The 24,487-nt window shown below is 53.2% G+C and overlaps 2 protein-coding genes across 3 annotated transcripts in view; both read right to left on the reverse strand.

The window, feature by feature from the left end:
* Window positions 1-153: 153 nt before the first annotated feature.
* Window positions 154-9,762, reverse strand: PCIF1 (phosphorylated CTD interacting factor 1). Of its 2 annotated transcripts, XM_059037759.2 has the most exons (16): window positions 9,680-9,762; window positions 8,195-8,337; window positions 7,980-8,104; window positions 6,584-6,721; window positions 6,277-6,407; window positions 6,008-6,162; window positions 4,967-5,114; window positions 4,789-4,872; window positions 4,432-4,531; window positions 3,193-3,355; window positions 2,300-2,472; window positions 2,069-2,155; window positions 1,799-1,983; window positions 1,052-1,145; window positions 781-956; window positions 154-697 (listed from the first exon to the last, which is right to left on the reverse strand). In XM_059037759.2, exons 2-16 carry the CDS (start codon window positions 8,316-8,318, stop codon window positions 466-468), a joined length of 2,115 nt encoding a protein of 704 aa, XP_058893742.1. In that variant the 5' UTR covers window positions 8,319-8,337; window positions 9,680-9,762; the 3' UTR covers window positions 154-465. The 2 variants fall into 2 exon arrangements, with proteins under 2 accessions (XP_058893742.1, XP_066869621.1); XM_067013520.1 differs by lacking the exon at window positions 781-956.
* Window positions 9,299-24,487, reverse strand: part of CTSA (cathepsin A) — a 34,679-nt gene continuing 19,490 nt past the window's right edge. The window contains exon 15 of the mRNA XM_067013522.1: window positions 9,299-9,847. Within this exon, the coding sequence (XP_066869623.1) occupies window positions 9,698-9,847 (150 nt within the window). The 3' untranslated portion in view covers window positions 9,299-9,697. The remainder of the gene's footprint in view (window positions 9,848-24,487) is intronic.

Genomic DNA, 24,487 nt, shown 5'->3' on the forward strand with positions numbered 1-24,487 from the left:
GACTACAGGATGAAAAGTTAGTAAGATACCGGAGCCCCGGGTTGGGTGTGCAGGCCCAGGGCTCATGAGAAGGTGAGCCCGGATGTAGCGGGCTGTGGTCCCAGAAGTTGCTCCAGGTTCCTCAGCCTTCTCTGCCCTCAAGACCCTCACACATTCTTGAGGGGGGAGGTGGTTCTGTATTTCCTTTTACAAATGAAACAAGGTGGCAACACGATGGGGCGGGGGAAGGAAGGGAAGGCATGGGGCCTATTTACAGGGGACTTGGAGTGAGTTTGAGGTGGGAGGTCGGGGGGATGCGGGCAGGGAGGGGAAGCCCTGGCAGAGCTGTAATCTTCCTATGTCATTGGCAGTCTGGGTCCTGCTGCCACCCCAGAAGGAGGGTCCTGGGATCCACTCAGCCCCAAGAGGCCTGAGCGCCAGCAGTCCAGACCAGCACCCTGGGGCTCCTCCTCCCCGCAGGATGTGTTAAGTGGAGTGAGGCTCCCGGCTGGGGCCCTGCTCGCGGCCTGAGTCCCGGTCCTTGGCCTCCGAGGAGGACGACGAGGAGCCGACAGAGCCATGGCTGCGGCCCGACTGCCGGTAGGCGGCGCTCAACTCCTGCAGCCGCTCGGGCGTTGGCCCCCACTTGGCAAATCCAGGCTCGTTCTGTAGGAAGAGCACGGCCGTGCTGTGGACGGCCTTGTAGTGCATTTCCTCCCTGCGGGCAGAGGCAGCGGCTCAGGGAGGGCCCCGGCCCGCCTGGTCAGCCCAGCCCCCCTGCCCCACCCGCCCAGCACCCACTTCTTGCAGACGTGCTGGGAGCCGCTGCGGTACTCGTGCTCGAAGGCGGGCAGGACCAGCTGGTGGCGCTTGAAGCGGCTCTGCTCCATGCGGGTGAGCGCTGGGGTTGGGGGTTCCCGCCACTCGGGGATGAACACGATGAAGGACAGGGGCTCTGGCGAGCTCTCGAGCAGTTTCTGTGGGAGGGGCCCACGGTGGCCATCAGGGCCTGGCCCTCCAGTGGCCAGCCATCTTGCTTGCCGCCACCCCCCACCCGTGGCGACACACCCACCTCGAAGTGAGAGACCATGGCGTCCATGAGCTCCTCGCAGAAGGGAGGGTTGGCCTCGAAGGAACCACTCAGCGGGGAGAAGTCCAGGCAGGGCCTGGGGACAGAGGTGAGCATTTCAGGTCCCACCAGGACCCAGTCCCTCCACCAAGAACAGCCGCTGCCCCCGTGTGTAGGCACCCACGTTGGAGAGATGGCTCTGAGCAGGTCAGAGGCCAAGAGTCACCCTTAATTTGTGCTGGGACAAGGTGTGGCCATCTGTTGAATGGATGAGGACACAGAGGCTCAGGCTTGGTGGCCCAAGTCCACTGAACTGGTTAGTGGAGGAGCCGCAGCCCCAGTCCAGTTCTGACCCCAGTGCCAACACAGCACGAGCCACACCCAGGAAGCCCCTGCTGCTGAGCTTGCCCTCTTGGCAGCCGGCCTGGCCGCAGCTCCCCGTCTTGTCCGCGCGCCCAGGCCCCCACCGCGCCTTTCGCTCCTCTCAGTGCCCGGAACAGGCGCTGCTGCTCCACACCTGGGCTAATTCTCGAGAGCCACAGGCCGGGTGAGGGCGTAGCACAGGCTCCCAGACACTGAGCCACATGTCCAAGGTCACACAGCTGGTGGGGGAGGGGGGGCAGGGATTCCACCCAAGACTGCCCAGCTCCAAAGCCCTCAAGCCTCGGGAAGCAGCTGACCAAGGTGGGCCCTGTGCTCTGGAGGATGGCTGCCTGGGCAAGAGGGAACCCACCGGCCCTGGACTCTCACCCACGGGAGCCAAAGTAGCCGTCCGTGTCGGGGAAGGCGGAGCAGTACTGGCGAAAGTAGCAGTTGAGGGGTGAGGCGAAGCACTCGAAGCTGACGCCGAAAAGTCGGTGGAGGGCCTCGAAGACGTGCACGGGCAGCGACCCCTGCAGGCCTGTCCCCTCGTAGAGGCCCACGCCGAACATCATCTGCAGAGCAGCCACGCTCAGCCTCTGGGGCGCAGCCTCCTCCCGCTCCAGAGGAGCCCCCCCTCCAGCTGCCCCAAGCCTGTACCTGGTACCGGCGGAGAAGACACCAGACTCGGGGCAGAAACCTCTCAAAGGCAGAATCGTCGATGCAGCTGTAGCGGTAAAGGAGCCACTGTAGGACAGAAAGCAGGGGCTTTCAGCAGCAGCCCTTCCCTCCCTTGTCACTGCCTCCTGCAGGAGGACTCCAGGTCCAGAAAGATCAGCCCTCACATTCCCCTCCTGGGGGCACCTGCCTCCCCCACCCCCCAGCTCTTACCAGCTTGCTGAAGTAGTTGCGGCTGACCTTGACCATCTCGCCCTTATACCGGATGCAGACCACGTTATTCTCCACGTGCATTTCCACGCTGGGCATGGGAGGTGCAGACACAGCCAGCCGTACCGGGTAGCAGTACACCAGGCGGGGCTCCACCTCAGGGGCCTCCACCTCCTCTGTGGGCAGGAGAATAGTGAGGGGCCGCCAACTCTCACCCTGGACAGCCTCAGTGGCTACCAAGGGCCAGGCGCTTCACACTTGCATCCCAGTAACCAAGGGCGGTTAAGTCTCACCCTGTGGAGGAGCAAACTGCAGCTCAGACAGTTTGGTAACTAAGGCAACAGCTAGGCAGCCGGCAGGAGCAAGAACCGATGGCCCACGCCACCACGCTCCTCAGCACGCTCCGTACTGACTCGGGCCCCCTGGCCACCATGTCTTGGGGCCTGGCAGGCCAGCTGTGGGTTTGCTGCCAGGCAGAAAAGTATGACACCTGCACTGCCTTCATCATAATAGTCACAATACCTTACTTAGGGATCTTTTGGGGCCCAGCACTTTAGTTCCCACGGAATCCTCACATGCTCCGGTGGCCAGATGTCACACCTCAGTGAGGCTTGCAGAGAACGGATGTGAAAGCAGGTCCACCTAACTACTTACCCCTGGCCTGTCTCGCTCTCCCTCCTCTGGCTCTCCCTTTCTCATCCCTTCTGTTTTCCTAGAGGGGTGCTGAAACCCCAGAGCCGAAGGTCACAGCAGGTCTCGCCCCAAGCACTGCCGGGAGAAACAGGCTTCCCCCAACCAGTCGGCGGCCTTGAGGCTCAGCCCCACTTGTCCCTTCAGTCAGGGCCCGGGATACTGAGTTGATGGCGTCACTGGCTCCTTGCCGCCTGGCGCCCTACCTGGGATGTTGTTTTCCTTGAGAATGGCAAGGTGCTTCTCTCGGATCCGTTTGGCGTACTCCAGGGAGATGTGGTAGATCTTACTGCAGATGCCCTCCACGGAGTCCTTGGCCGCGGCCGAGACGTGCGGGCCGCACTGTCTCCGTAGGTGCTCCAGGCGGTCCTGGAGGAGACACTCCTGATCAGGGCTCTGGTGGGCTGGCTGGGGAGGGCTGTTAGATTCCAACAGTCCTCGTTCTGAAACAGGCTCTGCTACTTACTAGCTGTGTCACTTGGACAAATCCCTCAGCGCGTGTGAATCTTATTCCTCAGCTGCTAAGGGAACACAAAATACTTACCTAACAGGGCAGTTTGAATATTAAATGCGATCATTCCCATTAAGGGCTTGCCAAGCCCCCAGCATACAGTAAATGTTCAATAAATGCAGCACTTATTGTTGGGGTTACACTGGGCCAAATCCCTTGATAATTGCTGGGGAAACAGACAAACCAGGCACAATTCCTGCTTATAAAGCATTTGCAGTCTATGGGGAGAAAGACTATTGTAAAACAGGGGCTCTCTGGTCACTGCAGCTCTGCAATTTGAGCTTTTAGCAATTTGTAAGGTTAACTGTAGGCATTTGTAATTATGCTGAATTGCACGTGTCAAAGTGATGGGTGAAAATGAGTCACTCTGGCTAGTGAGTACACCTACCTTTGTCACTCTCTACGTGTCAAGTACAGTTACTATCGTGAAGTGCGAAACCTTGTCTCTTGTGAAAAATGGTCCTGAAAAGAAAGCCCATTGCTAGTGCTTGCAGAGAGTTAAAGAAGTGATGGGTTTGGGCCAGAAAACAGAATTGTTTTGGACACATTAAAGTGGGCAATTGAATCTGGTGGTAGCTCTTAACTGAAATAGGGCCACACACACCCAAGAAAAGACAGTTTGTCGATCTGTTTCCAAAAATCTAAAGGGAGGTGTTGAACATTCATTAAGTTGAAAAAGCAGCTACTTATGGTGTGTGGCCGAGCACAGGATTCTATTAAGAACGTGGATGGAAATGTTCTTTGGGAGAAAGCCAGGAGCCTAGAGGAACATCTTCACAGACGTGAGTCTGGGGACTGATGACTGTCCAAGGTCCGCTGTACTGCACAGGAGGCTGCCGTGGGGCCCGCCCAGCCTCGGCAGGCAGAGTGGGCTTCTCAGAGACAGTGTCCCCAGAGCCTTTCCACCACTGGCCTTCCGGCTGGGGCCACTCACCATATAGTCCTCCTTGGAGGCGGAGTGGTCCTTCCGCAGCCAGCTGAAGGTATCCTCCACGTTCCACTTGACCACCTTCCTGCTGTCGGGAGATGCACTCCTGCCAGTTGGGGGCACATAAAGGGGCCGCCTGTGAAGCGCCTGCTCGGCCCTCCCTCCTCCTCCCATCCTACTTCCACTGGCATTTGGGCATCAACACCCAGGCTGACATCATGACCCCTGTTCTGCCTTTGGGAGCTGGCCCCACTCCTGCCACCAAGAGCAACAACAGGGCCCTGAGAGTGGGCCAAATGGCCTGTGCCCTCCCCCACTCTGGTCAGAGACCCCTTGTGCCAGGGTCACGAGACAGAGCCAAACCTGGACTCGATGAGCCGCCTGGCAGCCTCTGCATATTTGAAGAGCAGACGCTTGGCTTCCTCCCGGAACTTGATTCGGGATAACCTGGGTTAGAGAGTAGACAGAGTTAGAGCCCTTCTATACCGGCCTGGGCACACAAACCAAGTTGCCGGGTTCGGCCCCAGCTGCGGGGCTGTACCTGATGGGAATGTCATTCATGATTTCACGAAACATGGAAGGTGACACGACCGGTTCGCAGTTGCTCGGCAACAGGGGATCAGAGCCTTTGTCCACGACCTTGCGCTCCAACATCCAGCGGTTGAAGGATTCCCGGGGGGGCTCGATGCCTGTGGGACGGGAGAGCTGATGAAGGTCTGGATTCAGTCAGCGGGCTCCACGCCAGCCAGCACAGGAGGCATGGCGTGGGCACTGGAGGTGCAACAGTAAACAAGACAGCCCCTGTTATGTCAGGAGCTTATTAGTCCTAGGCAACATTTCCCAGAGTACTCTGAGAATTGCTAGTTTTACAAAGGGTGTTACAAAGGGCAACAAAGAGAGGAGGGATGGATTCTATATTTCAGCCAAGTTAAGCAGGCTTATCTACTAATTAATAAAAGCTACAGTTTATTACGCATTTACTCCTTGTAGTAATCCTGTGAGGTATAGGTGCTCGTGTTTTTACGCCCTTTTACAGATATATAAAAAGGCTTTGGGGCTTCCCTGGTGGCGCAGTGCTTGAGAGTCTGCCTGCCGATGCAGGGGACACAGGTTCGTGCCCCGGTCCGGGAAGATCCCACATGCTGCAGAGCGGCTGGGCCCGTGAGCCATGGCCGCTGAGCCCGCGCATCTGGAGCCTGTGCTCCGCAACGGGAGAGGCCACAGCAGTGAGAGGCCCGCGCACCGCCAAAAAAAAAAAAAAAAAGGCTTTGAACAGTGCCTGGCAGACAGTGAGCACTGGAAGTGTTAATGATTGTTGTTGTTTTGCGTTACTGATCCCAGCCACCCTTTATGTAGGCACTGTTACTGTCGCTATCTTACAGATGAGGAAACTCAAAGGCAGAGAAGTTAACGGATAAACCCGAGGTCACAGAGCCAGTGGTTGGTGGAGCCGGGACCCCTGTACAGCACACGCTCAACCACTGGGCTCCACTGTGCCATTCCCCGAGCCCCACTGGCCAAGCCCCAGCTCCTGCTAACGGTGGATGGAAACAAAGGAGGCTGGGGCTCAGGAGGCAGTTACCCTCTCGCTGCTGGCACAGCTCCCGGTAGTGCTGCCGAAGCTTCAGGATGAGCTGGGAACGGAGCAGCTCCACCTCGGGATGTGGAGGCAGCACCTCTGATGGCCCCCGGTGCTTGATGACAGCGTTGGTCTGAATGTCGAGATCCCAGTACACCCTCGGGGCACAGACAGGAGCAATGAGGAAAGGGATGCCCTGCCTGCCACCCCACAGTCCCAGGCAGGCTGACCATCAATGATCAGTGCTCCCAAGCCAATCAGCAGGGACTCACTCAGTGGGTCGGAGGAGAGCTGCCTGCTGTTTATCTTCAGGGGATGTCCCCCAAATCTTCAGGGTTGGGGTTCCTGGGACGCTGGGGGAGCTGGGCACTGACGGGCCTGTGGGTGTCATGGGGATTTCAATCTGGAGCAAGAGTCAAAGGCATCAGGTCAGGGGAGCTGGCCCACGCTCCGACGCCGTGTGCACCTGGTGAGCTGCGCCCCGGGCCCCCTCCTGACCAGTCTGCCGATGCCCAGCGCTCACAGGGACCCGACTGGGCTGCCATGGCCCAGCCAGCTCCTGAGTCCACAAACACTCACCTTGGGCTTCTTCACACCATTGCCGCTGGGCTGCTCTTCCGAGAGCTGCCGCTTTCGGGGCTTGTTCTCAGCCGGGGGGGTTTCCACCAAGCTTGAGTCTTGGGGCAGGGGGGTCGCATTCAGCCCCAAAGGGTCCGACTGGTGGAGGGAGACCAGCAGAGTTGCAACCAGGGCCAGCGGCTTAGGAGTCCCAGTACTGTGGAGGCCTGACGCCTCCTGCCCCCCTGCTCCTACTCCTTGGAGAAGAGCAGAGGGGGCTGGGATGCAGGAGGCACACTCGGCTCCGCTCCGGCCTGCTCCTTGCAACTGTGTGCCCCTGGGGGGCTTCCCTTCCTAATTCCCTCACTTTCAGAACAGCCGAGCTGAGCCCAACCTCGCCACTGAAAAGGTGATGAGAGGACCAGTTTAACATGATGTCTGGCATGGGATCAGTGCCCAGTACATGCTAGCTTCTTTTCCTGAACAACCAGAATGGGGGACTCCCCTGGCAGTCCAGTGGTTAGAACTCCGAGCTTTCACTGCTGAGGGCGCAGGTTCAACCCCTGGTGGGGGAACTAAAGATCCCGCAAGCCGCTCAGAGCAGAGAGGAAAAAAAAGAACTAGAATGAAAATTAGGAGTAAAGGGAAAACTCAAGAGCCCCTGGGAAGTCTTTTGGTGACACCGAGAGTATGTGTGTGACGGTGGGCAGCAGGGCGCAGCTCAGAAATCCCTCAGGTGCGAGTCCTGTTCTGCCTCTTACTGGCTTGAGGTCTTGGGCCAGTCACTTCCCCTCTCTGAGCCTGTGTCTTCATCTGCAAAATGGGGGTGGGTCGTGCCAAGAAAGTCTGCCCCAACTGATGGCGATCCAAAAGCCCACATCCCCGCCAGACAGCACGTGCCCACACTTCCCCCGTCACATCGACATTCCAGTTCGCAGACAGTATTCCTCACCGCTTCCTACTTTCACTCAGCCTACCTTCTCACCTGGAACGCTGGTTCAGAGAAGCGTTCCCTGTCCCCTTCCCTTCCCCAGACCCACTAAGAATCCCGGCTGTACTCTGACACAATTCTTCACGCAGATGCTACACTGTAATCCTCCTGGCCCCTCCAGCAGACCGTGTGTCCCCTGAGTGTGCAGGGGCAGGACCAGGTCTATCTTGTTAACAACCACATCATAGGCAGAGTGCCCAACATGCAGTGCCAGTTCAGCATCGTACACTATAATCTTTCTAGGTGTCAGACCGTCTCTCCTACTGGAGTATAGGTTCCACGAGGGCAGGATTGTGTCTATCTTGCTTGGCACTGTGTCCCCAGGTCCTGACACAGGGCTAGGTACATAATAGCTGCTCAGGGTACATTTGGCGAAGGCCCAGATGCCAGAAGCCGCCGAGACCCCTGCCCCAAGCTGGCACTCACAATCACATCGTGCTGGCCCAGCACAGGCATCTCCCACAGGGACTGGTTGGTGAATCGGTTGAAGTAGTAGGGACGGTTCTCCCTTCTGCTCCAGCACTTCTCCCAGCCGGCGTGCACCAGCTCCTCTGCAAGCAAGCACGGAGCCCAGCCAGGGTCAAGATTGCTCCCGGGCACCCTTCCTACCCCACCGCCCAACCACTGCCCCTCGCCAGTACCTGGGAGGTCCTGCACCAGGCGGACGGGCTTTGGAGAACAGGGCTGGCTCTGATTGGAGGTGCCTGGGGAGTGACTCAACAAGGATGCTTCCTCCCGGGGGCTGCCGTGATTCTCATTGGCCATCTCAGCACCCACACCAGACCTGCCACACAGAGGACCGAAGGGTGTCAGAGCCAGCAGGGCATGGAGGTCAGTTCCACCCCCCGCACTGCACCCCAATTACAATCCACAAGGGCCCCAGTGACCACCTGCACATGTGGAGAAACCAATCCAGTCCCTTCCTGACAGCCAGCCTTGTGCCACAGGAGGCCTCAGGTCTAAGTTGCAGTTCCCTCAACTGTAAAACGGGCGCACTCCCGTTGCTCTTTTGGCCTGGAATACTCTTTCCCCGCTTCTCTGCCTGCCTTGCCACTAGGTCCACATCCTCCAGGAACCCTTCCTTGACTCTCCCTTCCCCAGGCTAGGTGATCAGAGTCCTAGGATTGTAGGATTGTAGCACTCAAATAGTCTGGTCCATTAACTTGGTTTGGGCTGTCAGAACTCCCAGCCCTCAGTACTGGGTACAGTTCAGCTCTCTCCAGTGCTCAGCATGGTACCTGGACCCAGCAGGAGCTGTATTCATTCTGCCAATGCTTACAAAGCACCAACAGTGGCAGACAAGACAGAACAGAGTCTGCCCCTGAGAAGCTGTTCCCATAAGAAATAGTAACTGCTCCTCTTGCCGTTTCCTATCCAGTAAAATCTAACTGGAACACAGCACAGCCCAGGAAGGGGCATGGCATCTAATTAGATGCCTTGTTCTACACTACAGAACAGGAAGAACCAGTAGGACTGAGAATGAATACCGAGTTCAGTCCTTCATAATCCCCAGGTGAAAATATACTTTAAACACCAGGAAGGTCAGCTCCTTCTGATTTGCATCCCTAACTACACCACCCAAAGCACACCCAGCACAAGCCTCAGTGTCCAAAGTGGTTCCCAACCTGGCTGTCAGACTCCTAGGGGGCCAACTGAGATCAGCCTGGTGCTCCTAAAGTTGTTTTCAATGTCACAACACCCAAAAGAAATCAAACATTTACCCACAAAAAGACCACAAAGGCACATTTAAACACTGGTTATCTTTGCTGCTGAAATTTTATCAACTGACTGTGGTCACATTGATTATCTCATGACAATCAGAAGCTCTGACGGTTGTTGGCGACATCATAGCGATCACTGGCTTGTTGATTTTATTGTACACCCAGTCACAGACATCTTTGTTAATTTGGAAAGGGGAAAATGAACGGTTACTTCGTCAGTACAGTTTGGCAGATAAAAATGCAGGGAACAAGAGAACACACATACAACAAAAGGGGGCCAGGATAAAAAGGTTTGGAACCACTGACCAAGGGGAGCTGCCTTGGTCCTCTGGGGAAGAGGAATTCCCGGTGCCTCAGGGCGGACCCACAGGTCTCAAGGCTGAACAAGGTCCCTCTTTCTCTCACCCTCTGGGGTCTGCAACGCTAGCATGAGAGGGCCTTCTTCTCCAGCCAGATAGACCCCCTGGTCCCACAGAGGCAGTGGGGAGGCCTGCAGGAAAGCGTGCAGTGCAGGCGTGTGGGCTGGTCAGCAGTGGAGTGGACGGGAGCCCAGGGGATTCCTTGCATCAGCAACTGCAGAGCAAAGAGAAGAAAAGAGAGTCACAGACCTGTGAAATGCTGCAGAACAGGGACAGCAATAAGAGGGGCAATGACACAGAGCGCGTCGGGAGCCCCCAGGAAAGGGCGGGATGCTCTGTGGGAGATCTGGGGATGCGGGGGATGAAAACGGTACTTCTCAAGCTTCCCAGCCAACAGGTTCACCCTCACAGACTTGCAGCCTGCACCGTCCCACAGGACCCTGAGTTGAAAAGGGCCCTGAGACTGGTTTAATGCTCTGCTGTCACGGTCTTCACATCTTTAATAAACTTTTAACAAGGGGCCTGTGTTTTCATTTGCACTTTTCTTTTCTTGTTTTTTTTTTTTTTGCGGTACGCGGGCCTCTCACTGTTGTGGCCTCTCCCGTTGCGGAGCACAGGCTCCGGACGCGCAGGCTCAGCGGCCACGGCTCACGGGCCCAGCCGCTCCGCGGCATGTGGGATCTTCCCGGACCGGGGCACGAACCCATGTTCCCTGCATCAGCAGGCGGACTCTCAACCACCGCGCCACCAGGGAAGCCCTCCTTTGTACATTTGATGTCACAAATTATGTAGCTGGTCTGGCCAACCACAGTACCCCTAAGATGAAAGTGAACAAACATATGTATCACAGATTGGGGGTGGGCACGGTCCCAAGCCACCCACAGTGAGGGAGAAACACATTTCTTTGAATCAGGTCTTTAATTTTAAAAATAATAATAATCCATGCCAATGCATTATATAACACAGCATGTTCACCTTCACTGAAATATTTTCCCCAAGAAATACTGTGTGATACTGATGCACCAGGTAGATGAACTATGCAGAGGAGGGACAAGCAGCACAGCTTAGTGAGGCGAAATGGGGACTCTGCAGTGTTTCCAAAGAACCACCAGGGAACTTGTTTAAGAAACCCTCAGATTCCTGTCCCTCACTCCATATCGTAGATATGGAGAGGGGAGATACACAAGAATCTGTATTGTTTAAACACAGCCCAAGAGTGGGATTCGGAGAGTGGGTGACTAATCTTCTCACTTCACACCACTTCAAATCTTTACCAACATTTTTATGACTAAAAAGTTTTTTAATTTCCCAAGTGATCTGGATGCAGCAGGTCGGTGGCCAAAATACCAACCCTGGGTTTGGACAGACACCGGTTCCAGAAGCTTCTGCCACTTTCCGACTTAGAACCAGAATCACTCAACCTCTACGGTCTCGATGCGCAGAGCTTAGCACACTGTACACTCTCAGAAAGAGATAACTGCATTACTAAGGAAAAGTTTTTATTTATCCTGTGGCTTCCCGGCCCCCACGCATACCGCAGCTCGACATAGGACCAACAGCTTTAGGATAAACAAGCTTTAGGATAAACAAGCTATCTGGGGAACCAGAGGAACCCACCAGAAGGAAAAGAGAGTCCGACTCCAGGACTGGAGGAAGATGGGGCGGGATCATTTCAGTAACGCACCAATCAGAAAACTCCGGCCCAGTAGGGCGCAGTCAAAGGGCTTCCAAAATGCGCAGGCGCAGGGGGCGCGCGATGGAGGGGAGGGCCCAACCCCCGCCGCGCGCGCACCTTCCCCCTACCCGCCAGCAGGGGCGGGCTGTTTGGCGCGCGCGCGCCAGCCCATCTCCCGGGCTCCGCCCCCCGCCCCGCCGCGCGCTCCCGCCCCCGGGCTGAGGCGACTCAGAGTCGGAGACCGACACAAAGGCGGTGGCGGCGGCAGCGGCGGAAGGGCTCTAAAGACTGGTCCGCCCGCGCTCCCCGGACCCAACTCCCTCATCCAGGCCACCGGCCCGGCCGCCCACCAGTGGGCCTAAGATGGCGGCGGCGGCAGAGACGGGGCAAGCGGTAGCCTCGAGCGGAAAGCGCCGGAGGGGCCACCGCCGCCTGGCTTCGGACCCCGGACGCTGGCGCGGCTCGCGGCGGGACTATGGCTTCCTGGGGCTCTTACCTGCCCGCAGCGGACTCGAGGGGACGCGGCTACACGTTCTGCTCGAGCGCCCGTTTTGCCGCCTCCGCCTCGCCCTCCCCAACGCCGCTGCCGCCATCTTGTGTCCCGGGCCGGGACTCCGCGCTGCGCATGCGCTGGTACCGCCTCTGAGGGACCTCGCCGCTGCCGCGCCGCCATCTTGAGTGTGGCAGGACAGGCCGACTCTTTAGACCCCGCTTGCTGTGGGCCCCCTCCCCTTCCTGCCGTCCTTCCTTGCTGTTCTGTGCGGGTCCAAGCAGCGGGAGGCAGCTTTGCGAGCCCTGGGGTGTGGACTGAGGCAGGAATGAACCCACAAGCACGCTCCCTGCCTCAGTTTCCCCCGCGAGCACACCCGCTGGGGCCCCAGGACCCGGGTGGGCGGTACGCTGGCAGTCGGGCTGAGTGTGCGCACCAGGGGGCGGGGAGCGGCTTTGAAACCTGCGGGGGCTAGGCTCAGACGCCCACCTGGGGGCGGAGTCCTGGTGACGTAATCTCTGGACGTACCGAGGACCTGGGTCTTGGCTGCGGCGCGGCTCCGCCACTTCCGGGCAGTCGCTTGTCGTCTTTGGAGCATTGTCAAGAATGTTTTCCAGCCATTTCCTATATGCAGGCTGCATGCACATCGAACTTTCTCCCTTAATGAGGCTGCATAAGTTCTAAGAGCCCCTCAGTAGAAGAAACTCAAAATAGCCCTGAGAGACATAATAAAGATGGCTTTTGGCAAAGTTGGAAAATTATAAACTAAATGCATCAGAGGGCTTCCCAACGCTGATATCCGTGGTTGCTAGTTGCAGTGCAAAACCTCATCGAGACCTCAGGCCGGCCACAAAAGTTAACCCAGCAGGAGAATGGCAGTCGCCAGGTCCCTCATGCCTGTCTGCCTGCAGGATTCTTTGGTAGGGACGAGCAGGCGGCTCACTAGCTCCACCTCCTTCTGGCCTCCCCAGTAAGCCGACCTCCCAGTGATAGCTTAGGAAGACAGGCTTGCCACCTGCTGTTCGACTTGCGCTTCCCACGTAGAGCCTGAGGCTGCGGATATCCCAGCTGGGCCGCCGCTCCTATCCGTGGTGCCTGGTCCCAGCAGCTTGGTGGGGTTGGGGGAGTGCCAGCAAACCCGAGGCAGTAGTGTGAACAGTAAGAACTAGGGTTCCCATCAGTCTGACTGGGTTCAAACACCTCCTCCACCCTAGATGTAGATGTGTGGCCTTGAAGGAGTTGCTTAACCTCTTTAAGCTTTAGTTTCCTCTAATGGAGGATAAGGCTGCCTACCTCGTCAAGGTTTGGTGAGAATTAACTGGGATGGTGCCTGTGGAAGTACTCAGCACAGCAACTGACACTAACAGATGCTAGCTCTTATCACCTCACAGGGTTTGAGGCTTGCTCCACGTGAATCTGAGACCTCTGGAAATAAACCAGCTGCTTGTAGGCACAGCAGGTGCAGCGATCCTGCCCTCACAGTGCATACAGTTCACCTGAGAGGCTTGACAGGCAATCAGATGCAGGGTCCCCACCTCAGACAGGGGAACCACATGTCCTGCTTTGCCTGGGACAGTCTTGATTTATGTCTGTTATCCTGGCATAATTATTAAAATGGCTTCCTTTCTCAAAAGGGCCCTGGTTTGGACAATAAATTATATGGTCACTCTAGTCTTACAGAATGCCCAGTTTTACAAGCTCACCAGCTAGTTCTTATTAACACTGGAGTGTAAAAATCATATAGTGATGGTTACATGTTCGTGCCTTCATGTTTTCAACGTATTTTTTCATTCCTTGTTCAGATTCTCTTAATTATCAAAGCATCAAACTTCCCAAGTGCCTATCCTGTTTTACCATGTAGTCCTCTGCAAGAACCCTGAGAGTAGAAAAGATTAAATCAAACCTACACATGAGGAAACTGAAGCTGTGGGAGGGGGCAGGGATGAAGTGATTGTCCAGGTTCACAGCCATGAAGTAAGAGAACTGGGATTTTAAGCTCAGGGTTCTTAACACCAAAACCTAAGGCTGATTCCTTAAAACCACACTGCTTCTCTCTCTTGTGGAAAAGGGAATCTGGACTTGGGGCAGGTGACTTGTCTGAGCTCACAGAGTGGTCCTGGACATTTCCACTTCAACATCTTGTAGGTTTCTCTACCTCAAGAGTGTTAAACACTGCTCTTCACTTTCTTTGCCTCTCCAAACTTGTTCTTCCCATTATATCCTCATCCTTTCTATCATTTCTACTATGTAGAGCAAGCCCCATTATTTTAAAAATCTTTTTCTTGTGAAGAATAGTACACATAGGGACTTCCCTGGTGGTCCAGTCGTTAAAGACTCCACACTTCTCTCAATGCAGGGGGCCTGGGGTTCAATCCCTGGTCAGGGAACTAGATCCCTCATGCCACAACTAAGACCTGGTACAGCCAAATAAATAAATAAACATTTTTTTAAAAAATAGTACACATGCAGGAAGGCACACAAAACAGAAAGGTAGATGATTTGTCACAGAGTGAATGTGGTAAATATCACTCAGGTCAAGATATTGCGAAGCACAGGGTAATTACTGTTCCCACTACTTTTGCGATAATCACTTCCATGCTTTTATAGTTTTACCGCCTAAGCACACATCCCTAAAGACTATCCCTTCATTTCACCTGTTCCTCAAACTTTATATAAATGGAATTATATGTGTTTGCCTTCTTTTGCTCAACATTGCACTTGTAAGACCCATCTAAGTTGTTGCATGTAGCTATAGTTAATTTTCATTGCTGTATCCTGTCTTCCAATGTATATTTCTCTACTCCACTGTTGGGGGATATTGGAAGCCCCCACCCTGTACCTCTTTTCTGAATTACCTCTGGTTTGGAGATCAGTCCCCAAACTGGTCTTCTGACCCTCCAGCCTTGCTTCTCTCGTGGTCCATAATCCACCGTGCAGTCACAAGGATCTCTTTAAGTCTGGTCATACTGCAAATCTGACAAAGTCACCCTGGCCTTAAAACCCCTGAATGTCTCCCCACTGACTGCACGATAAAGTCCCAAACCCTTACCTTGGCTTCCAAGACTATAGTTATGAGAGCTACTATGGCAGGGCGAAGCACTTTACATACATTCATGTTATTCACAGTCTGGACCTTCAAACCATCTCTCCATCATCTGGTCCCAGTGATCCTTATAATTTCCCTAAATGTGCCGAGTTCTCACTTGACCCTGGGCCTTTGCACATGCTGTTTGCTCTCACTTTTCCTCCCCCTTTGTCTAATTCAGCCTTCATCTTAACTGAGATGTTGCCTCCACCAGGCAGCCTTCCCTGAACTCGCCTGCACCCAGGCTAGGCTAGGTCAGGTCTCCTATATTCCCCTAATGGCCTGTGCTCAGTGTTTGTCCATTTTCTCCATCCATGAGGCTGTGGACTGCTTAAGGGTGGGGACAGGGCTTGTCACCCCTGCAGTCCCCAGACCCAGTGCTGTGCCCAAGTCTCTGTAAATATTTGTTGACGACAGACAGACCACACTGTGTTGAAGTCTTAGTGACTTTTTCAGGTATCCCCATCTCTATTCCAGGCTCTGGTTTCTGTGGTGGGAACGCCAAGGCAGCACCCTTTGGGACACCAAGAAAAACATGAGTTGCATAATGTGGCAGAGTCCCTGCCAGCAGCCTGGGGTCCTATACTCCCAAGATGGGTTTGAGCAGGTCAACCAAACATCCTGGGGCTTTCAAGCACTCCATCAACTTTTCTGTAGAAGCCTCACTAGACAGCAGATCTGGGTTGGGAGAGATGGTAAGCAGAGCTCCTCCAGACATAGCCAGTCCTGGACGTGAAACCGAGCAGGACCCTGTGGGGCTCCTGAGCATAGAAGCTTTTCAAACAGTTGCTAATTAGGAAAGAGAGGGGATACAGAGGCAAGGGAGGAGCAGTCAAGAAACAATAGTGATCAGGCTTCCCTGGCGGCACAGTGGTTGAGAATCCCCCTGCCGATGCAGGGGACACAGGTTCGAGCCCTGGTCTGGGAAGATCCCACAGGTCGCCGAACAACTAAGCCCGTGAGCCACAACTACTGAAGCCCGCGTGCCTAGAGCCCGTGCTCCACAACAAGAGAAACCACCACAATGAGAAGCCCGTGCACCGCAACAAAGAGTAGCCCCCGCTTGCCGCAACTAGAGAAAGCCCGCGTGCAGCAACAAAGACCCAACGCAGCCAAAAATAAATAAATTAAATAAATAAATTTATAAAAAAATAAAAGATTTGACATGTTTAAAAAAATTTTTTTTTAATTAAAAAAGAAAAAGAAAGAAACAATAGTGCAGCCTTGGGGCAGGGTCCTTGTTCCACCTCAAGGGATACACATAATATTTTTGAGGTCTTTACAGAACTAAAACCCCCAACAAATGGAAGATGTTAGCATTCTTCCATTCCAATTTAAAGGAACCAGAGAAGTTCATTAGGAGGAGACCACCTGAGGCCAGATTAAAGGAGTGCAGGCCCTGCAAACACCCTAACCCTTACCAGCAACCTCGCCCTTGAACTATTGCTATAAAAAACTCCTCACCAAATCCTCCCAGGTTGGGACACACGGTTTTGAGGGGCATGAGCCCACTGTTTCCCCCTTTGCCTGGCAAAGCAATAAAGCTATTCTTTTCTACTTCACCCAAAACTCGGTCTCCGAGATTCAACTGGGCACTGGTGCACAGAGGCCGAGTTTCTGGCATCAGCGGGAGCCTGTTATCAGGGCCTCTGAGGACCCTGGCCTCAAATCAGGACAAAGCCATCACCATGTTAAAGCGGAAACATAAACATACAGGCTCGGGGTGCCACATACCTTCACCTCCCTGTTCTTTCCCACTAGGGCAAGAAGCTGCTGTGAGAGAACCATACATTTTAAGCCCTGAGGTCCTGGTAGTTGGGGAAGGGAGGCTCCAACGTGACCCTGTTCCAGGTTGCTTTCCTCCCCACCAAGGCCAAGCGTGAGCTGCCCCGAGACCCTGTTCTGCAGTTGAAGTTATCACTAAGGCAGTTTCCAAGGCAAGTGGGCCTGGCCCTAGGAAAGCTTTGGAAGCAGGCTGCCACCCAAGCTGTGGTTTCCACAGGGAGTGGCTCTCTGGCCATTCTGGGACCAGATGAGAGAAACCAGTTAAGCCAAGAATAGATGAGGGCAGTGCGGCGCCGCCTCTTGTCTCCATGGCCCAGCGAGTGTCTGATGTGGCGTGAGGCCCCCTTCCATTTCTTCACTGCCCGATATGTGTTGAGGCCTGCCCCAGGACCTTGAGACAGGCTCTTCATCTTCAGGGAGCCCACGGAAGAGTGGGGAGGCAGACAATAAATACACCGTCTGCTACAGGGAGATAAGGGCTCTACTGGGATGACCAGGGGAGTAGGTGTGCAAAGGAGAAGGCTTCAGAATAGATAACAGTGAGGTGAATTTTGCTGGAAGAATAGGATTTTCCAGGTGGGCAAGGAAGGGGGAAGGGTATGGCCTAGGCCTGGAGGTGTGAAAACATGTGTTATGTTTGCAGAACTAGTCGGTCTGAGCGCTGCCTGGGAATGGGCCTTGGAACCCAAATCCAGTCCCTGTTCTGGGGTTAGGGCCCAGCATCCCCAGGTGGTGTTTCACTCATTTCAGGATGGGGTGGGGGGCACCTGTGGTGGTCTCCTCCACCCTCCCACCCACTCCCTCCGATGCCCATTTTTTCTACTTCGGGCAGCCTGGCCAAGAGCCAGGATGTTTATACCCGTACGAGCTGAGTCTGCAGAATTAAATCCCAGACTTCTCCAAAAAAGAAGCCAGGGTGTCAGCTGGCAACTTCCTGAAAGTCTGAGATCAGAGGAAACAGTGACCTAGAGAGGGGAGGAGGAGGACACCAACAGATCCTGGGCCCCAGCTGAGGGCTTTCTAGAACACTTGGCTTCTAACCCAGAGATCTCAACCCTTTATTTGGGCATAATTTAAATACCATGAGATTTATTTGTTTCAAATAGCAATTCAGTGGTTTTTGGTAAATTTACACAGTTATGCAACCGTCACCACTCAGAACATCTCCTGCCGAAAGATCTCTTGTTCCTATTTGCAGTCAACCCCTCTTTCCATGCCCCAGGCCCAGATAACCGCTAATCCGCTTTCTGCCTCCATAGATTTGACTTTTTCTGGACCTTTCATATAAATGGAATCATACAGGGACTTCCCTGGTGGTCCAGTGGTTGGGCCTCCACGCTACCACTGCAGGCAACCCGGGTTCCCTGGTCAGGGAACTAAGATCTCGCATCCCGCATAGCTGTGCGGCACGGCAAAAAAAAAAAAGAAAGAAAAAAATATCATACAAACTGTAGCCTTTATGTCTTGGTTCTTTCACTTTGAAGAATATTTTTGAGATTCATCCAGGTTTTAGCATTTATCAGTAGCTCATTCTTTTTTATTTCTGAACAGTATTCCCTTGTACAGATAGACCACATTTTGTTTATCTGTTCACCAGCTGATGGACATTTGGATTGTTTCCACTTTTTGGCTGTTATGAATTGTGCTTCTATGAACATTCATGTACAGGTGTTGTGTGAACATATGTTTGCCTTTCTGTTGAGTGAACACCTAGAAGTGGAATTGTTGTATATATAGTACATTTATGTTTAACTTTCTAAGAAACTGCCAAAATGTTTTCCAAAGCAGCTGCACCATTTTATATCCCAAGCAGCAAAGTATGAGGGTTCTGATTTCTCCATGTCCTCACCAATACTTATCATTGTCAGTCTTTTATATTATATCATGTTGAGGAACTATTTTTTTAAATTTATTATTACTATTATTTTTTCTTTTGGCCACGCCACGTGGCTTGCAGGATCTTAGTTCCCCGACCAGGGATCGAACCCGTGTCCCCTGCAGTGGAAGCGAGGAGTCCTAACCACTGACCGCCAGGGAAGTCCCTGCTGAGGAACTTCTTGAAAACACTCACGGGGACTTCCCTGGTGGCGCTGTGGTTAAGAATCCACCTGCCAGTGTAGGGGACACGGGTTCGAGCCCTGCTCCGGGAAGATCCCACATGCTGCAGAGCAACTAAGCCCGTGTGCCACAACTACTGAAGCCCGCATGCCTAGAGCCCCTGATCTGCAACAAGAGAAGCCACCACAATGAGAAGCCCGCGCACTGCAACGAAGGGTAGCCCCCGCTAGCCGCAACTAAAGAAAGCCCGCGCAGCAACAAAGACCCAACGCAGCCATAAATTAATTAATTAATTTAAAACAAAATCCACCTCTTTAATCAAAAACAAAAACAAAAAAACACCCATGGATGCCCTGGCTCCATCCCAGACCAGTTAAATCAGAATCTTGTGGGTTGGGGCCCAGGCATATGTATTCAAAACATAACAAAACGAAGCAGAAACCTCCCTACTTGAAAAGCTACTAATGTGCAGATGGGTTGAGAACCAGTGATCTAATTTTTGGCCTGAAGTTCTGTCCGACTTCACCGAGAGGGAGCTCAAGCTGGCCAGAGGCCTCTCCCACACCAAGAAATATAGGGGTTTGGGGATGACAAATAAGAAACCTCTCAAGAAGGCACATGCAGTCCCAGAGCAGATGGGTTGTTGGAATGTGAGGTGAAGGGGCCTGGGAGTGGGTTGGGTCCTGATTTCTGCGCAGCCAGATGAGGTCCTAATGGGTCACCTCCCACGACTTTAGGGATTGCTCAGGCCTCTCAAGAGATTAGGAAATTATGACATTTCTGGCTGCAGACCAGCTCCAGATAACCCCGGGGGAATACAAGAAGGTTGGTGTTGCCAGCAGGAAGCACGGGGAGCTTAGAGGCTCAGGGGGGAATTAGGACAGGGCCACACAGTCGGTGACAAAATCTCTTCCTTTTGGAGGGTCTGCAGATGCAGATGATAATAACCGCCCACTTTCCAGGTACCAGACCCTGGGCACTAGGGATACAGCTATGAATAAGTGTCAGGCTCCTACCCCCATGGAGCTGACAGTGTCCTGGAAGAAACAGACAATAAAGAATTAAACAGAAGGACAGGTAATGATGGGGAGGGGGCCTCTCAGTGGGGGTGGCATTTGAGTAGAGATCTGAGTCAGCGAAGGAAGCTAGTCATGCAAAGGTCTGTGTGCAGAGATGGTTCTGGTAGAGGGAAGAGTTTGTGGAAAGCTTGAGACTGAGTGGGTTTGGTGTGTTCCAAACAGTGGTAGAAGGTGGAGTTGGAGAGGAAGGTAGGTAAGAGCTAGATCACCTAGGGTTTTGGGGGGGGTCATGGCCAGAGTCCGAGTTTTATTTTGCATGCGATGGGGAGTGAATGGAGGACGGGTTTGAGCAGGGTAGTAACACGCTATAGATTTCTACTTTTTAAAATAATTAATTAATTAATTAATTATTTTTTGGCTGCATTGGGTCTTCGTTGCTGCGCACAGCTTTCTTTAGTTGCAGCGAGCAGGGGCTACTCTTCGCTCCAGTGCATGAGCTTCTCATTGCGGTGGCTTCTCTTGTTGTGGAGCACCGGCTCTAGGCACGCGGGCTTCAGTAGTTGTGGTACACGGGCTCAGTAGTTGTGGCTCGTGGGCTCTAGAGCGCAGGCTCAGTAGTTGTGGTGCACGGGCTTAGTTGCTCTGCGGCATGTGGGAATCTTCCTGGACCAGGGCTCGAACCCATGTCCCCAGCATTGGCAGGCAGATTCTTAACGACTAAGCCACCAGGGAAGCCCCGACTTCTACTTTTTAAAGATCACTTTGGTTGGTGCAGGGAAACTAGACCTATAGGAGCAATAGTGAGGTGGGGAGATGAGGTGACTTGCCCAGAGAAAAGAGGAAAACAGCTTGGACTGGTGTTGGTGCAAATGGAGAGATGTGTGTAGATGTGGGACACCTTTTGAAGTTAGAGACACCAGCATTTGCTGACATGGGGTAGGAGGGGGAAAAAAGGAGGCAAGGATGACGCCTGTTTTTTTGTTTGTTTGTTTTGGCTGCGCCCTGACCAGGGATAGAACCCAGGCTCCTAGCAGTGGAAGTGTGGAATCCTAACCACTGTACCGCCAGGGAATTCTCAATGCCTACATTTTTGACTTGAGCATCGTGGTGAAGGATGGTGTCATGACCTGAGATGGAGAATACTGGGAGGGGAGGAGAATTAGGACAAGAGGTGGGGATGCTAAAATAGAGATCTAGCTCGCTGGAAGAGGAGGGAGGCTGGGGGGTGGGGGGACTGCAATATCCTCATGATTCAAAGCTGGGGAGTTGGCCATCCTTGTTACATCAAAGCCTGTGCATGTTGGGCCGCTGAGACTGTAGTATTAGAACATCTCGGAAAAATTCAAGGTGCTCTAATGTTCAGGATGCTTCTTGCAACCTTTAGGAAGTCCCTGCAGAAATAGAGACCAGCTTAGGCCAAAGAGGTGGCCCATCCTTATTATGAAAAGGAAAAGTCACCACATCTTTTTGTCCCCTCCCTTCAGGTACTTTGAAATTTTATTACTGGCTTATGAACTCCAAACATCTAGATAGCACTGCTGTGGATCCTCCGCCCTGCCCTCAAATCGCTGAGAGGGTGGGAAGTCCAGGCCGAGTGACTAATGCGAGCAAGGCCCGGAGGCTTAGAGGACCGTGGAGAGAGAGGCCCCCAGGAGTCAGAGTCAGTTCACAGGCTGCAAGAAGCATAGAAACTGGAAAGGAAGGTACAGCATGAAGAAAACAAAGAAGGAATCAGAGAGAATGAGTGAGCTGCCCGAGGTCAACAGCAGAGCTGAGCTGGAAAGGTACTGGGGACGGGGTGCAAAGGACCCAGGAGCTGGGGAAGCAGCACCCCACAAGAAGCGTTAGAATTCTTGAGTTTCAAACCTGGAAGGGCCTTCGAGGCCCAAATGGCCGGCTCCTTCCCCCGAAAACGCAGGAAATGGGAAAGAAAAGGAGAAACCGAAAGACCAGGTCTCCAAGTTTTAGAAGTCACAGAAAAGCAGTCAACAGCTCCACCCTGGCTGAACCCAGAAAGCCCTGGTCCATCATTTCTCTGTCCATTTGGTAAATGTCTGGTTTCCATGGGGGCAGTTCTGTCCAGCTGCGTTCTGGAAACAGGTGGCTTGCAGAGACGTTATCAGGGTCTCCTGATCTGACATCTGCTCCCCTCCCCCAATGCACCCCTCCCCTCATTCCAGTTGGGCCCCCATCACATGTTCCCAGGCACACCCATGCTGAGCAGCCCCCCCGCGCACAGGCCGCAGGCTGCAGGGCTCGCGGGCTCAGGCAGAGTGAGAGGGAGGGGCATCATTTCCTGAGGGGTAGCTTGGGTGGGCCTTGGGGGTGGGGAAATGGTCAGAAGGGGAGATGGGCAGACGCAGCTTCCCCAAGCCATGCAAAGGTCCAAAGAAAACACAGCTGGAGACAGGGAGAGGAAGCGGGGAGCTGGGCTATGCGAGTGTTGACTTCTTGGGTAGAAATCCAACTTGGTAACCTGTGGTCAGTAGAGCCTGTGTTTATTTACTGGGACCAGTTACTTCCTCCTGCTGTACCTCAGTATCTCAATCTACAAAACAGGGACAATACTAGCTACCTCGAGGGATGGCTGTGAGGATTAAATGGGGTCATGCAAAAAGAAAGATAGCCTGAAGCGGTGAAGAGCGTGGGCTCTGGAGCTAGACTGACTTGAGCTAATGACTTCACCTCTCTGGACTTCAGTTTCCACATCTGTAAAGTGGGGATGATGAGATACCTATTTTGCAGGATGTTTTGAGGTTTCACTGAGTTCCTATTTGCAAAGCACTTTTTGTTTGTTAAACAACTGCTTGATACTAATAACCAGAGATATTTATTGAGCCCTTTGGTGTGCCAAGGACTAGATTCAGCACTTTATACTTTATGACATTAAAATCTCACTGCCACCCAGGGAGGGAGGCAGGTATTAGATCATCCCATTACACATGTGGAAACTGAGGCTTATAGAGAGACTTACTTTTTAATTTATTCTAGAACAGGGATAGGCAAACTATACTCTTCCTTATAGTATTGTCTATGGCTTCTTTCATGCTACAGTAGTGGAGTGGAGCTGTGACAGAGATTAAAGGGCCTGCAAAGCCTAAAATACGTACTATCTCACCCTTTACAGGAAAAGCTTGCTGACCTCTGCTGTAGAAAATGGCAGGAGCAGGATTTGAACCAGGTCTGCCTGGATCCAAAGAACTCAACAGCTTTGCTATTCTGGTTTTTTGCACTATCACTGTGCTGGGTGCAAAATAAAGGCTAGAAAATCATTTCTTTCTTGTCACTTTGAGGGCTGAGAAGGCTTCTCTTATCTTCTCATATCCAGGAGTGAAAGTGGAAAGGGATTTGGGGATTCTGATCGCTCACTCCATCTTTCAGGCCAAGCGGTGAGGACTCAGGGAAGGCTGCCAAAACTCCGCGTGGGGCTGCACGTCTGACAGCGTCACTCTGAAGTGTGAGGTCAGGGGCACAAATTGTGGGAGAGAGGGGAAATCCAAATCTGTGTGACAGAGAGGAGCAGGCCGAGTAGGCAAGTCCCTGAAATCAAGGTCAGAGACTGTGCCTTCTCGTCTGCCAGCCCAGGTCAAGGCTATGTTTAGAGTCAGTCTGACTGAGACTCACAGAGGCGGGAGATGGTAAAGAATCCCGGGGTGGTGTAGGTATCGCCTGCTCCCCGGGGATACTCAAGGGCTCCAAAACCAGTTCAGTTACTCAGCAAATATATACTCAGTACCTGATCTGTACCAGGCACTGTTTTAGCACTGAAATAAGTGGTGAACAAGATCCCAGCTCTCACGGAGACAGACAATAAACCAATATTAAATAGGAATAAGATCTATAAAGAAAATAAACCAGGCTGATGTGACTGAGAGTTAACTCCTAGGTAGGCAGCGAAGGCCTCTCTGAAGAAGGGCCATTTAAGCCGAGACCAAAATGACAAGGAGCCAAGCCATGAGCAGATCAGAGGGAACAGCAATGACAAAGGAACTGAGCGAAGAATCTCACTTGCATGTTCGAGGAACCAAAACGCCAGTGTGGCTGGAGCAAAGGACAAAGACGAGAGTGGGGCTTCCCTGGTGGCGCAGTGGTTGAGAGTCCGCCTGCCGATGCAGGGGACACGGGTTCGTGCCCCGGTCCGGGAAGATCCCACGTGCCGCGGAGCGGCTGGGCCACGTGAGCCGTGGCCGCTGGGCCTGCGCGTCCGGAGCCTGTGCTCCACAACGGGAGAGGCCACAGCAGTGAGAGGCCCGCGTACCTCAAAAATATAAAAAATAAAATATGAGAGTGGTGGGAAAGCAGACAGGGAAAGGTCCCTTCGTGTGTCCAGAGATCAGGGCATGGAGGCAGTTTATTTCAAGTGTGGTGGAAAGTCACCGAATGATGGCTAATGATGCTAATAATTGTAGTGACTTTTTGAGCCCTTAATAAATGCCAGGTGCTTACTAAGCCCTTTACATGCATTAACTCATTTAATCCTCACAAGCAACCCTAAGAAGGAGGTACTTTGATTGTCCTCATTTTATAGCTGAGGAAACAAAGGCCCAGGGAGGTTAAACCACTGGCCCAGTGTCACACCGCTACATTTAAAGTTCACTGGGGCTGCTCTGGGGATAGTGAATTACAGGGGCCCAGACCCTGTAAGAGATAACAATGATAGGAAAACAGCTTGCATTCCAGTTAAGAAAATGAGAGGAAAGAAAAACTAACACTCACCAGGTTTTCTGCTTCAGCCAGACTCC

The sequence above is a fragment of the Kogia breviceps genome, chromosome 14, assembly GCF_026419965.1.
Source record: "Kogia breviceps isolate mKogBre1 chromosome 14, mKogBre1 haplotype 1, whole genome shotgun sequence".
Taxonomy (NCBI): Eukaryota; Metazoa; Chordata; class Mammalia; order Artiodactyla; family Physeteridae; genus Kogia; species Kogia breviceps.

Bases quoted from the DNA above. Each gene is read 5' to 3' on its own strand.
- PCIF1 (XM_059037759.2), bottom strand. From the start codon at position 8,318: ATGGCCAATGAGAATCACGGCAGCCCCCGGGAGGAAGCATCCTTGTTG. The intron at 6,408-6,583 runs GTGAGTGTTTGT...CTCTTGCTCCAG, and splicing joins ATGGTGTGAAGAAGCCCAAG to ATTGAAATCCCCATGACACC. The intron at 698-780 runs GTGGGTGCTGGG...CTCTGCCCGCAG, and splicing joins TCCCAGCACGTCTGCAAGAA to GGAGGAAATGCACTACAAGG.